The sequence below is a fragment of the Tarenaya hassleriana genome, unplaced genomic scaffold, assembly GCF_000463585.1.
Source record: "Tarenaya hassleriana unplaced genomic scaffold, ASM46358v1 Cleome11, whole genome shotgun sequence".
Classification (NCBI taxonomy): domain Eukaryota; kingdom Viridiplantae; phylum Streptophyta; class Magnoliopsida; order Brassicales; family Cleomaceae; genus Tarenaya; species Tarenaya hassleriana.
This window is the reverse complement of record NW_010961290.1, coordinates 1,959,084-1,972,078: the sequence shown is the minus strand read 5'-3', so window position 1 is coordinate 1,972,078 and position 12,995 is coordinate 1,959,084. Positions and strand designations below refer to the sequence as shown.

Here is a 12,995-nt window from a genome sequence, read left to right as displayed (position 1 = left end):
ATCGGAAGATTAGTACTGAGTTCGTGCCTTGGTTCATCGCCTTGTGAAGCAGAAGAGTATCTCTCGGCTATTATCATCAAAATCCATCATCGTTTTATTTTTCTTCTTTGGTGTGTTTATTTAAATGGCGACTCCTATTCGATTGCAGTTATAGTAACTGCAGATTGGACAATTACTTTGTGTATTCCTGAGTCTTGGGTTACGTATGTTGTAGTCTTGAATTTTGGATACAAACAAGCTGAAAGAGCTCGACGATCCAACGAACAAATCAGAGAAATTAACCAGTATGGATTCGGGTGATTGGAGAGGGAACATTCCGCTTGAATTGCGGCAAAACGTTCTCGAGGCAGTGTAAGCATTCGCATTGCACAAGGAGATGTGTGTTGTCGAATGTCGGCTCTTGAGGTATCCGATATTAATATCGTTTAAAAACTGTATTCTCGTTCGGATTGCAGAGTGGAAAAGCTGAAGCAACGTCTTCCTTCTTGCACTCCAAAGGACGAGGCTTATCTCAGGAAAGTTGCTGTTAGTTTTGAGGCCAAGACCTTCAATAATGCAACAGATCAGGTATAGTTATGGCTCTATTATAATCATCCATCCTTGTCATTATATATATATATATATATATATATATAAATTGTGTTTTTTCTCCAATTTTTCAGGCTGATTATGTGCATAAGAGCGCTTCGAGGATTATTGACGTGTGGAACAAAACTAAATACGCTCAGTCGGGCAATCCTCAACAGCAACAGCAGCAGCAACATACCCGAAGTTCAGCACGACCTAATCAGAAGCGAGTGCCTCAGCAGACATCATCTGTTCAATCTGGTCAATGGATGACTGGTTCAGAAATGCAGCATAATCATTTAACAGGGATGCATCGGCAACAGCATCAGCAACAGCAGCAGCAGCAGCAACCAGCAAATTTATGTCTAAAGATGCCAAGTAACCAGCATGCTGCTAATTCATTCCAATGTCCAAATTTTCAGCATCCACCGATACTGCGTCAGGGGATGATGGTTTGGCCACAACAGCAGCAGCAACAATGGTTTCAAGGAGCGGGTCCTGTGCTCCAGACCCAGAACGTAACGGACCAACAGATGCAGATATATCAATCTCAAGGAGCTCCTGTTTATTCATCCAGTATGTTTATTTTTCATGCATGTTTCATATCTTATCAATCTTTGGTGATTTCAACTCAAGTAATGCTTTATGGTTATGTGACTTTATTTCTTTTGGTAGCACCTCAAGATTACACAGGCAAGACCAGAAGTGATGATTGGCTGGAGGAGACTTATCAGAAGGTAATCTCGTGCCCTTTTTTGTCCTTACCTCGTCACTTCACAATTTGTATTCAGAATTCACCTTGTGAATAAGAATCTTACCTTTTGAAGATTCTTTTGTTGTCTTGCAGATAAATGCCTTGAAGGAAATGTATTTACCTGCTGTCACTGCAGTGCGCCAAAGATTGCAGCTGGTAATTTACATCTTTACTGCACCAATTTGTTTTCTCCTTCGAGACTTTCTCTTTCCAAGGCACGAGCCTTCGAGATTTTCTTTTGCATTGCCTTAATTCAGTTGTGTTTCATATGCAAAACTTTCCAGATTGAATCTCGTCCGCGACAGCAAATGCATGATCCTAAGATCGAAAGAGTGAGGACCGACAAGATGATGTTGGATCGAATTATAGCCTTTTTAACTGTTCCTAGAAACGGTGTCTCGGAGATGCACATGGAGAAGTTCAGTTATTACGAGAATAAAATCTTGAATTTCGTCAAGAATCTGAGGCAGCAAGAACCACTTTGGCAGCAGATGCTGAGACAGCAGCAGCAACAGAATGTGAAAAACCAACTGCAAGAACAACTTCAGTGGCAGAACCTGAGACAGCAGCAGCAACAGCAAGAGCCACTTTGGCAGCAGATGCTGAGACAGCAGCAGCAACAGAATGTGAATAACCAACTGCAAGGACAACTTCAGTGGCAGAACCTGAGACAGCAACAGCAACAGCAAGAACCACTTAGGCAGCAGATGCTGAGACAGCGGCGGCAACAGAATGTGGAGAACCAACTGCACGAACAACTTCAGCAGCAGCAACAGCAAGAACAACTTCAGCAGCAGAATCTGAGACAGCAGCAGGAACAGAAAGAACCACTTTGCTGGCAAGTTCTGAGACAGCGGCAGAAACAGAATGTGAAGTACCAACTGCAAGATCAACTTCAGCAGCGCCTGATTCAGCAACATGTGATGCAGACAGAGCAGAGGATCCGGCAGCTTCAAATGCCATCCCCTCATCAGGAAAACAGCACGAGTGATCTGATGATGAGGCAAGGGATGAATATTCAGTCAACACCAGTCATGGCCCAGTTGACTGCATCTCCCCAACTGCCCCATCGTTCATCTCCTGTTGTTGTTCCATCTCCTATAGCTCCGAATCCTGGAAACGCTATATCTATTACTTCCTGTTCTAGTTTGCGATCCTCACTTGAATCTGTTCACGTTGGCACTGATGCAAATGTTCCTGCAGCTATTCCTCCCGATCCAAGTGGAGAACGGCCTATCGAACATCTGATTAAAGTGGTTAGTGAAAACTCAATACCCCTCTTCTACAGTGTGCTGATTCAAGTTTTGAAGTCTCTTTTCTCTTTTCTTTCCAGTTTCAATCATCATCACCAAAATCCTTGCAAGAATCTGTTAGAGAGATGAGCTCGGTCATCAGTCTGGCGGACAGGATTGCGATATCAGCCCCAGGTGATGGGTCTAGAGCTGTCGTTGGTGAGGATTTGGTTGAGATGACAACGTGCCACTTGCCAGCCAAAAATGTTACGGCAAGTGAAGGAACAAACTCGAAGAAGAAAATGAAGCGGTCTCTAAGACTGCCGCCTTTAGATATTGCTCCATCAATTGGCAATACAAGAGGTCCAGAATCTGAAGTGGAATCCACGGCTTCATCTTGCGCGAAAAGAAGGAAGATTGAGGTATGTTGAATCACAAAAGGCCATGATCAAGGGGTTCTTTATGTTTCTCACCTCACACTGATTCACCTGGAGAAACGCCATTTCTGATTTTGCAGCCTGAACCTGTCCTCCTGCGAGAAATTAGAGAAATAAACCAGAGAATGATAGATACAGTGGTAGATGTATGCGATGTTAGTCGTGAAACTTCCGCCGAACAACCTCGTGGTGGAGGAGGAACTGTTGTCACGTGTTCTTACAGTGCAGTGGCTCTCAGTTCAGCATTCAAAGCTCATTACAATTCTCGACAGATAGTATAAGCTCTTTCTGACTTTCTTTTCTTGCAGTCTCTTCACTGTAACCGATATTTATGTCCACTGCTTGTGTCAGTCTCAGATTCAGCCATTGCATTTGCTAATTCCTGAAGATTACCCAGATAGTTCCCCTTTACTTCTGGACAAGTTCCCCACTGAAACCAGGTAAGGCAAATGAAAGAAAGAAAGAGATCGTATTCTGATTTTTCGATCTTTTCCTGATAATATTTTCTGCATATTGCAGTAAGGACTGTGAGGATCTATCAGCGGAAACCAGTTCGAGATTCAGGTTATCCCTAAAGTCACTTTCGGAACCAATGTCTCTTACAGATATAGTAAGAACGTGGGACACTTGTGTCCATGCCGCCATGGCTGAGTATGCAGAGAGCCGAGGAGGAGGTAACTTCAGCTCCAAGTTTGGTTCATGGGAGAAATGTCTAAAAGGCTCTTCATGAGACAAACCGATTCAGACATCTTCATCTTCCTCAAGCTGTTTATACCCTCTCATCGTTTCAGACAAAACCCAAATCCTGGAATGGAGAATTTGGAACTTAAGTAAACGATATATTCATCTTCTGATAGAAAACAGGGTGGTTTTGAAAGGCAGGAGCTTGTAACCCAAGTTATAGGTACATAACATTTCTTTTGTGGAAATATATTGCATTCCAAATATTTTTGAAACAGAGATTTATACAATACCCCATACAACCTGTACTGCAGCAAGTGTTTGAGTGGGCATATACGTATGTCAATCTATATGAATGGTATATTACATTTAACCAGACAACAAAATCTTGCTGTTTTCATTAAAATAAAAGGAACCCATGGAAAAAAGAAACTAGCAGTGTTAGTTAGGCTTATGTTCTTACCAATGTACTTTGTGCTGTATCTCAAGTAGAAACATGTAAGGGCAAAGAGAAAGACTCTATAGACACTTTTTGGTTACTGTTTATAGATACAAAGAAGAAGGTGTAAGATTATACGGCAGACCAGACAAAACACTTTCAGGTGAATTCACCTCGCTAACACACTCACTGACACTCATAAATAGACATCAAATGAAGAAGTATCACTGCCAAAACCAATTACCAGACCTCGACAACTACAACTAGACAGATCTTCTCAACACACTTGAACCGTGTTCTTTCTCATGCATGCCCTCGGAGAAGAACCAAAGCAGAAAAGAATGTCAAGAGGAGAACAAACCGGGAAGTTACAAGGCGCGGACTGGCGTTGGGGAACCACGGGTAGGCGTCGGGAGGTGGCATGACACAGTTATCGCCATTGAAGTAGACTCGTCGGGGAAAGGCCCAACCTTTTTCGAAAGTGAATGTGGAAGGGTTCTTTCGGAAGAGAAGCTCTGACTGTACGTTGCCTAGCGGACCAGCCTGGCTCAGCAGGTCGTTGTAGAACTTTATTCCCCAAAGCATGGCTGTGTCATCTGCACAAAAGAAAGAAGAAGAACAAAACAAAGAATGATTCTTTGATAGGAGATTTCAGTTTGGTAAGATGTAAGAGAGTATTCGGAGAGAATATACACGAGTTTCATTGTTTAGAACTTGGTTAAGGTGGTGAAAGTTCGAGCCTTTAACCCAGCATTCAGAACCAGATAACCATGAAAAGCCAGAGGAAGACAGAAAGATTTTAAAGTATATTTCTTTCTGAACTTACTTATGTTAGTGTATGGAGTAAGGGGTTTGTAATTGAAGCTGAAGATCTGAGTGAGATTGTCGAAATTGGGATGCTGAACAACCAAGTTCCACTGAGTGTAGTTCATGTTGTAGTTGAAGTTAGTAATGGTGACCTTCACTCTCCAGTACTCTTTGTAGTTAACCTTTATGTGCCAGTGAACTCTGATCGGACACATATGTTGCGTACATTGGACAAGCGGTGCGAGATTGTTCTTCCCCGAAGGAGCTGGTATGACTGAAGCTATATTCGGGCTGTTACGCAAAGCGAATCAGATCAGAAACGTAAACATGTAAACCAGTCGGAAGAAACATGACTTTTTCTCCGGCATGAAGGAACTTACTCCACGCATGTATCCGGGGCAGTAGTGTTTCGACACCCGCAGGCACAAGTTGGGCACGATACTATCGTGTCGTTGTAGAAAGACGAGAGGGAGACACAACAAGTTGGGGTTTTCTGAGCCAGGAACTGCGAATATGTACATGTCACATTCCATGTCACTGCCAAAGTGAGGAGAGAACAAGAACGTTAAACTAGAAACATGAAAAACGAATAGTAAGAAGGAAATAGTAAGTTAAGAACGATCCCAAGATAAGCCCGTTAAACTTCTCTTATAAGGTTTTTGTACAAAAATTGGCTAAAACTACCGGTTTAGGATCTCTTTTCTTGTTATTTTCAAGTGGGAAACACCTTATTCTGATCATTTACAATGTTATTATCCACTTGAAACTTTATTAGACAACAAGATTGAAGGAAATGATCAGAGAAAACTTACTCAAAGCTTGAGTAAATCTTCGATTATCGGCAGTGATGAATCTGCTAGGCTTAACAATTTTGGCTGGCCCACAAGTGTAACCGGGACCTGGAGCCTTCAAAGTGAAATTCCTAGGAACCCTAACCGTCTTATTACTTGTTCCAGCTTGGCCAACACTAATCTGAAATGAGGCAGAGGCGGTAGCAGGGTCTTGAGCCCACGAGTTTATGACCCCGCCCTTGCAGCAATTTGCTATCTGCTGGTTATAAGGAGTGCCCGGTAATAAGTCAACGATAGTCGGGCTTTTCTTGCAGCAGTGAGGGATATTGCCCTTGAATTTTGAACAATCTCCTTGTTCGGTGGATTGACCACCCAACATGCTCCATATAACTTCCTTCTTAGCCCAAGTCCATCCCAATTGCCACCCGGGCGCCTGTATGTGACGGTACTGTTGGAAGTTGTACATCGTTACAACGGCCTGCAGATAAAAAATGATCATTCATTGAGATAGTTTGATATCAAACTGGAAAATATACTCGAAAAACATGAAACAATGTGATTAAGCAGCTGCAACAAGAATCATTATATATTTATGATATATCAAGAAACATGGAGCTATTCACCATCAGTGATAATATTACAGGACTTACCACATAGCCATCAGGAGTCCAGCTCATGACATCCCATTTGATTGTAATATTGCCATTTGGGTCAAGGGCATCATAGGCCTCTGAAAGACACATCAAACAGATGAATTTCATAAATGGAACCATAATATTTGATAAGTTTTTCCATCACTTCTGCACATTGAAATTAATCAAGAACAAAGCTCAAAGCTCAAAGCTTTTAGAACTCTGAGATTCAAAAAACAATCAGAGACACATATACACATACACATCTCTATCTCTATGGGCATTGACAGGACACCTATACAACAGAAACACTCTTCGTCGTCGTCATCATCATCATCATCACCATAACCATTGTCAGGATCCTTATTAATATCACCATTGTCATCCTGAGTATCAAAATCATAATCCTCTACTACTGCTAGTGCCATGATACAACAGTAATGATAATAGAATAGCTGAAGCAATCCAATGACTGCATTAGTATAGTCCCAATTACAAATAATCTGAAATCTCCCACTATGTTCCCAATGTTGGATTTGTGAGGTTATGATCGCAACAACATAAAACCAGAATATGCATTAAGTTCCAAAGGTTAAAAACAAAAACCCCATTTTTTTCTTAATCAACTATAAAAAATTTCTCGGAATAACCCAAAACGATCATCGCCCATTTATAGAAACAAAGAAAGATTGATAACCCAGAAATCGGAAAACGAAGAAAAAAAACAAAAAAAAAAATCTCTCAGCAATGAACGGACCAAACCTGTGGGGGTGAAGCCGTTCCAAGAAAGGAGGAACAAAAGCAAAACCGCTAATCTTGAGAAGCGAATATCCATTTCCGGAAATCTGATCGCCGGGATCTTGGTCTTCGCGTCGCCGGCGAGACAGAGAGAGAAACGCGGAGAAGACAGGGTTTTCAGTGCTCCAAAGCTAAAAGTTGCTAGTTTCTACTTTTCATACTGAAGAAATTGTATATATATTAAAGTCCAATAAATAATTCTTCTCTTTCTTTAGTTATGCAAGAAAGCCAAAAATTTTGTGGGGATAATGTATATAGGGAAGATTGTATCTGTTTTAAAGAAAACTTAATTAAAAATTATAGAGGATAAAGTCTACGTTTATCATTTAAACTTTAGCCAAATATTTGGTAGAAACTAATTCATTTCAATTTATTTGCCATATAATATAGAATATTACATGATAATTGACAAATTTATAAGAGGAAGTGCATGAAAAACGGCTAACATTTGTTTATCATCGAGTTAAGGTGGTAACCCTCTACCAAACTCCGATAAACTAAATGAAAGAATGTTGAATTATAAATATATTTTATTTATTTTTTGCAAATAAATAATATTATTTCAGTGGAGCACGGATCGTCTACAGCTATATGTGGTGCAAAGACAGGTGTTTAAAGAAAACGACAGACTGGTAAGTGAAGGGCAATTTTGTCCACTCAAGTGTGAAATTCGTGGTTCTGGTTCGTCTGTCATAAAAGAATTCCTCACAGCCTGTCGTTTTTGAACATGCTTCGTCGGCGTACACGTCAGCGCATGTCTGTTCGGGTTCTTTTATCCTGCGGGTCCACGTGAAATTGGAAGTTTCTCGAAATGGTTTATTTTGGGCTTTTTTTTTTTGTGAATTGGGCCTAAGCCTCATGATCTATTACCGACACGGATTTTTAAGACATAATTTTTTTTCCCGACAATGGGCTTTAATTTATTTATTTTTCTTTGGAAGTTAAGAATTCTTTTTAATTTATAAAAAGAAAGAAAATTTGTATTTAACATGTATATATATATTTGAAAGACGTGTTCTATCAGGCGCCAAAAAACATCAATCTTATAATCACTTGAAAAGATTTAACTTGGTTAATCTTTAGTTGTTACCGTTCAATAAATATGAATCGGGCGTTTTGGTAGATAGGGTTGTGCAACTCGCATCTAATGAGAGGCCGAAAACGCATTGACTTTATCGGTGGGTAAAATTAAAATGGGACAAAATACCAATAATGCTGTCCTTGGACAGTTGGACCCACATAAAATTGTCTGTAATAATCACACCATTGCCATTAAATGATTAAATTTGTTTCATAAACATTTATTTTTTTACATTTCGCCATTCAATTATCTAACATTAGTCGTAACGGTGAAATGATTGATCTTGGATTAAAAAAATAAGGGTTTGATTTTGATGTTAAAATAACCACTCCGCTATAAATATCGTATTCATCCACAATCCCTCACACACACACAAAAAAACTAAAGGAGATGAAATCATCACTCTTCTTCTTCCTTCTCCCTCTCCTCCTATGGCCCGCCGCCGCATCCGCCGGGAATGCCACCGTAGGCTGGGTTCACGAGAGTTGCTCCGTCTCCGGAGAATGCAACGCCGGCGACGGAGAAGTGATTCTCCGGCGGTTTCTTCAACAGCAAAACAAGTTGGCCGTCCGTTCACTTCAGCCACCGCCGCCATGTAGAGCAAAGATATACGGGAATTGCATCGCACCTGTTAATCAAGACGCCAGTGATTGCACTGTCTATAATAGATGCAAACGTGGGTTTTCAAGTTAACCAGTGTTTTCGTTTACTAATCAGGGTTTATCTCTAATTCGGAATGTTAATTAGAGATGATTATGCATGTAATATTATATAATCCTGTTGTATAAACAATAACGTGTTTTAATTTCGATTGGATCTGTAACGTGGAATGCAGAATCATACAATTCCTTGAGCTTTTTTTTTTACCATAATTTAAAATTAAGTCAGGGAATATATGAATCTCACAAGTCACAAGTATAAGCAAACACACAGTGTACATTCTCATACAACAGGAAAAGGAGGAAAAAAAAAAATCAACAGAAAGAGAGAAGAAAATCTGGGAAAAAAGGAGACTTGATTATCCTCTTTTTGAGCCAAAGGCTTCTATCTGCCTCTTTGCTCTTTTTCATCATGTGAAGAGGATTATATATATATATATATATATATTCAAAAAAGATATGATCAGTCACTGATCTTGGTGATCTCTATCAGTATCTTGTGTAAAGCTTGAGGCTTTGAGAAGAAAGGGGAATGATCACCGCCTTTTAGCCGGAAAACCTTTTCCGGCGGACTACTGTTTATCATTTTCTCTTGGAGGGTTACCGGCATGGCGTAGTCTTCCAGCGTTTCCACGTAGAACCGTCTCACCGATCCATATCTTCCATCGGAAAGCGACAGTTTCTCGAGAATCGGGGCAAAGGGGATGGGCTTCATCGAAACACATGCCAGTGCAATGTCCTGTAATAACCAAAAGTGGAGACCCCAAAGGGTAACAGCAAGAAAGGAGAAAGCTTGAAAATTGAAGATGGACAAAGAATCCAAGCAATCCTTGGATAGTGAACACACACCTTTGAAGGGCTTTGATTGAACAGTAAATCTTTAAGGAGAGATTTGTCCAAGTCGATAGCGGTTGGAGGACGGCCATTCCCATTTGGATACCGAAAAATCTGAGCTTTTCTCATCAGATCACTCTGCCCTTCCTGCAAAAGTGTATCCATTGCCACCATCATTCTGCGGACAAGAGAAAAAACCGAAATGGGAAATGGAAGCGTTTCTAGAAAATGCAAAACCTGCTGAGAGAACACGTCGAGGGCACTCTGACCAGTGGTTAACATTGCAGCGGCGACGAAAACGGCCTTTGAAATCTTCGAAGGAAACAATTCCATGGCGTAAGAGATGCACGCTCCACCAAAGTCGTGTCCTACCAAGATCACCTGCACTTTTACACTAGCTTTTCATCGAAATATCCGCAAGTTTTTCCATTCCGAAGACAGATTACAGTCAAAAGACGAGAACTTGTAGGAATTTATAACGATGGGAAAGGAGAAGAGCTCGAGGAAACAGAAACAGACCTTCTCTCCATCGAGAAGCTTTTCAAGAAAATCTGTCAATGGCTTCACATATTGAGACAGGCTGGTGATCCCATTGACGTCACACGAGTTGATACCACAACCAGCTAAATCAATGGCTGTAACTTTGAAACAGTCTTCTTCGAGAAGAGCAATAGTCTTGTACCAACACCAAGCACCAAAGCCTCCGCCATGGATGAGGACGAGATGGTTTGTTTCCAAGTCACCGAGATTTAAACCCTGCCCAATGACAGCAAAAGAGTTAAAAAAAAAAAACATTACAAACAGTAAGATGAAAAAAATGAAAAGAACCTGAAACGAAAAATGATATAAAACATCTCTGGATATGAACAGACAACGATGAGTTATGAATTTCTTCTGGAAGCAGCCTGAATAGAAGAGACAAAGACAGCACATTAAGAGATCGACAAAAAACGAGGTCAGGTCACGAGTTCGAAACTCGATCGAACAAATTGATCAAACGAAAACTCTCAATGTCAAGATCATTTTGGGCTTTCAGCATTAAATTCTACTTCTCATCTCAATCACTAGTGTCCCAAACATTGAAGGAAAAACTGGATTGGTAATCATAAAAGATACAGATTCAACACCAACCGCTTGTGCTATGCCATAAATCAGATGGATAATAACAACTGCATCCCTCGAATCTAAACTTGATAATCCCTCTCAGAAATACAGCGATACCCGGCAATCATTTATCAATCTTATCACCCATGTTATTGAAACTGGACCAACAAAACAAGCTCTTTTCAACCATATCGGGGTATAGTCCAAGATATCATCACATCTTCACCGGATACAATGAGAGTAAACGCTACATTGTAGCCCAAAGTCGAAATCTTTCATTGTACTAGACAATCTAAACCCAATTTCAGAGACCTTGTATCCATTTTACTCGTGTCGGCCCTGATTCGTGTTCGGATTCTGCTGGAATACTCTGGGGGGCATTCTTGAAGAGAATTCAAGTACCATTAGGTTTAAATTCCAGCTAAGACACGACTTGAATTGCCTCTGAAACAAAGCTCGTCCAATGCTACTTTAGGAGCTCAAGTTCAAGATCAAGAAAACCGATCGACAAGAAATTCAGAAATGCTATCCCTTACTAACTAAAACATGAGTTCTTCTACCCAAACACAATCAATTTCACCAACATATTTTCATAAAAGATGATATCTTTGAAGATTAGAATCAATAGCAGAGAACCTGGTTAACAAGCTGGTGAGGTTGCAACAAAGGATCCGTTGAAGACCTGGACCTCGAACTGGAGCTCCGAGGCAATTGGCTCTTCTTTGAACCTGAAGCCGGGTACCGAAGCGACGTCGACCGATCAAACGGCAGCGAACCGCCGCCGTTCTGCTGCTGCTGCTGTCGGAACAAAATCGCAGCAGCAGCCAAAGCCTGTTCCTGAATCACAGCGTCATCAAACTTCTCCTTCCTCGACGACGACGATCTGACCCGGTTCCATCGGTTAACAGAACCCGACCCGGCTCCTGCTTGCGGGTTCGTGAGCCTCTTCGTGATGGGTCGACGCTTCTTCACGGGCTTTGGCGGCGCAAAGAGAGAACAGAGATTACCCATTGTTGGAACATGAAGAGGAACACGGGTAGGGATTTGTGGGGATCGAATGCAGTTGCGGAGAGGTTAAGAGAGAGAAAAAGGTTTGATCTTTAGAGAGAGAAAAGGGAGAGAAAGAGAGAGGTGGGGTTCAGGTGAAAGTGGTGCTGAGAAGGTGGGGGGGAGGCGCAGAAGCTGGCAACTTTTCAATGGCGTTCTCTGAAGCGTGTGCAGCCGTGAAGGGACCAGCAAAAAGGCAACAGAGAAATTCAAACATTTTTTTTTTCATTTTCAAGAACGTTCCTTTATTTTTTTTTCTACCAAAATGTTCTTCGTTTTTTTTCCCTGTTCAATACAATTCAATGTTTGCATTTTTAAATTCGTTTTTATAGCAACTTTGTAGATTATTACATCCAATTTCGAAATTCCTGTAGTATAACTTTGTAGATAATAACACTATTGTTGTTAGTGAATTTTTAACTGAATATTTATAAGTAAAAAATATTTATGTTAACGATTTATTTATTTTTACTTTTTTTTTATCCCTTTTTACGGCTTTCACTTTCGTTTTGACCATATGACACGCATACGCATAGCCAGCCACCATCCATAAGTTTCTTCAAATGATAATTGCTTGACATTAAAAAAATCAATTATCAGAATTATCTTTGATTTTTCCATATTTTCACGAGATTTCCTAAAATGATAATTATATGTATGGATCCTTAAAAATTCTAAATTTAGATATCTAATCATAACGAGATTGAAATTTAATACCGAAATCGAAAATAAATTTCTCGTATTGAAAAAAAATCTAGCTTTACCCATAAATAAGTAACTGTTTTTGTATGCAACTTTCTCGTGGACATCCACTCACAAATATAAGAGCACTCGCTAAATCAAAATCCAAATCATAACTCAAAAGCTATATATAAAATTTGTTTGGACCACATATAGAGTATTCAGATCCCGAGAACGAAGTATAAATATATATACACACACACACATATATATATGGTATAAAAGCTATCAATATCATCATCACTATAGCATGCGAGATCTTTTGGCAACGTATAATCATCATAATATGATAAGTAAATCCTTTATTATTTTTAAATTTTAAAAGGATTTTTTTACTGTCTAAGATAGTTCCTTGGCTTCATGGTTTCTTGGCCATTCCTTCCATTTTTCT

The 12,995-nt window shown here is 40.1% G+C and overlaps 3 protein-coding genes across 7 annotated transcripts in view; 1 reads left to right on the top strand and 2 right to left on the bottom strand.

Annotated features, from left to right (window-relative positions):
• Positions 1 to 3,742, top strand: part of LOC104805520 (mediator of RNA polymerase II transcription subunit 15a-like) — a 4,368-nt gene extending 626 nt beyond the window's left edge. For 2 of the 5 annotated variants that reach the window (XM_010530118.1, XM_010530120.1), the window contains 9 exons: positions 215 to 351; positions 456 to 567; positions 663 to 1,304; positions 1,415 to 1,477; positions 1,606 to 2,577; positions 2,655 to 2,975; positions 3,071 to 3,265; positions 3,342 to 3,430; positions 3,510 to 3,742. In XM_010530118.1, coding sequence (XP_010528420.1) covers positions 287 to 351; positions 456 to 567; positions 663 to 1,304; positions 1,415 to 1,477; positions 1,606 to 2,577; positions 2,655 to 2,975; positions 3,071 to 3,265; positions 3,342 to 3,430; positions 3,510 to 3,720 — 2,670 coding nt within the window. In that variant the 5' untranslated portion in view covers positions 215 to 286 and the 3' untranslated portion in view covers positions 3,721 to 3,742. Of the gene's footprint in view, positions 1 to 8; positions 352 to 455; positions 568 to 662; positions 1,305 to 1,414; positions 1,478 to 1,605; positions 2,578 to 2,654; positions 2,976 to 3,070; positions 3,266 to 3,341; positions 3,431 to 3,509 lie in introns of all 5 variants that reach the window. The other 3 variants (XM_010530119.1, XM_010530117.1, XM_010530115.2) reach the window with 3 other exon arrangements.
• On the bottom strand, positions 3,634 to 7,303 carry LOC104805521 (COBRA-like protein 2). The gene is made up of 7 exons (XM_010530121.2): positions 7,103 to 7,303; positions 6,359 to 6,438; positions 5,730 to 6,186; positions 5,298 to 5,454; positions 4,937 to 5,208; positions 4,472 to 4,706; positions 3,634 to 3,795 (listed from the first exon to the last, which is right to left on the bottom strand). The coding sequence occupies exons 1-7, from the start codon at positions 7,173 to 7,175 to the stop codon at positions 3,732 to 3,734; spliced, it is 1,338 nt and encodes a 445-aa protein (XP_010528423.1). The 5' UTR covers positions 7,176 to 7,303; the 3' UTR covers positions 3,634 to 3,731.
• A 1,788-nt stretch (positions 7,304 to 9,091) lies between these two features.
• On the bottom strand, positions 9,092 to 12,000 carry LOC104805519 (putative methylesterase 11, chloroplastic). Its single transcript, XM_010530114.2, has 5 exons — positions 11,453 to 12,000; positions 10,232 to 10,468; positions 9,950 to 10,093; positions 9,728 to 9,859; positions 9,092 to 9,617 (listed from the first exon to the last, which is right to left on the bottom strand). Exons 1-5 carry the CDS (start codon positions 11,825 to 11,827, stop codon positions 9,342 to 9,344), a joined length of 1,164 nt encoding a protein of 387 aa, XP_010528416.1. The 5' UTR covers positions 11,828 to 12,000; the 3' UTR covers positions 9,092 to 9,341.
• Positions 12,001 to 12,995: the final 995 nt, after the last annotated feature.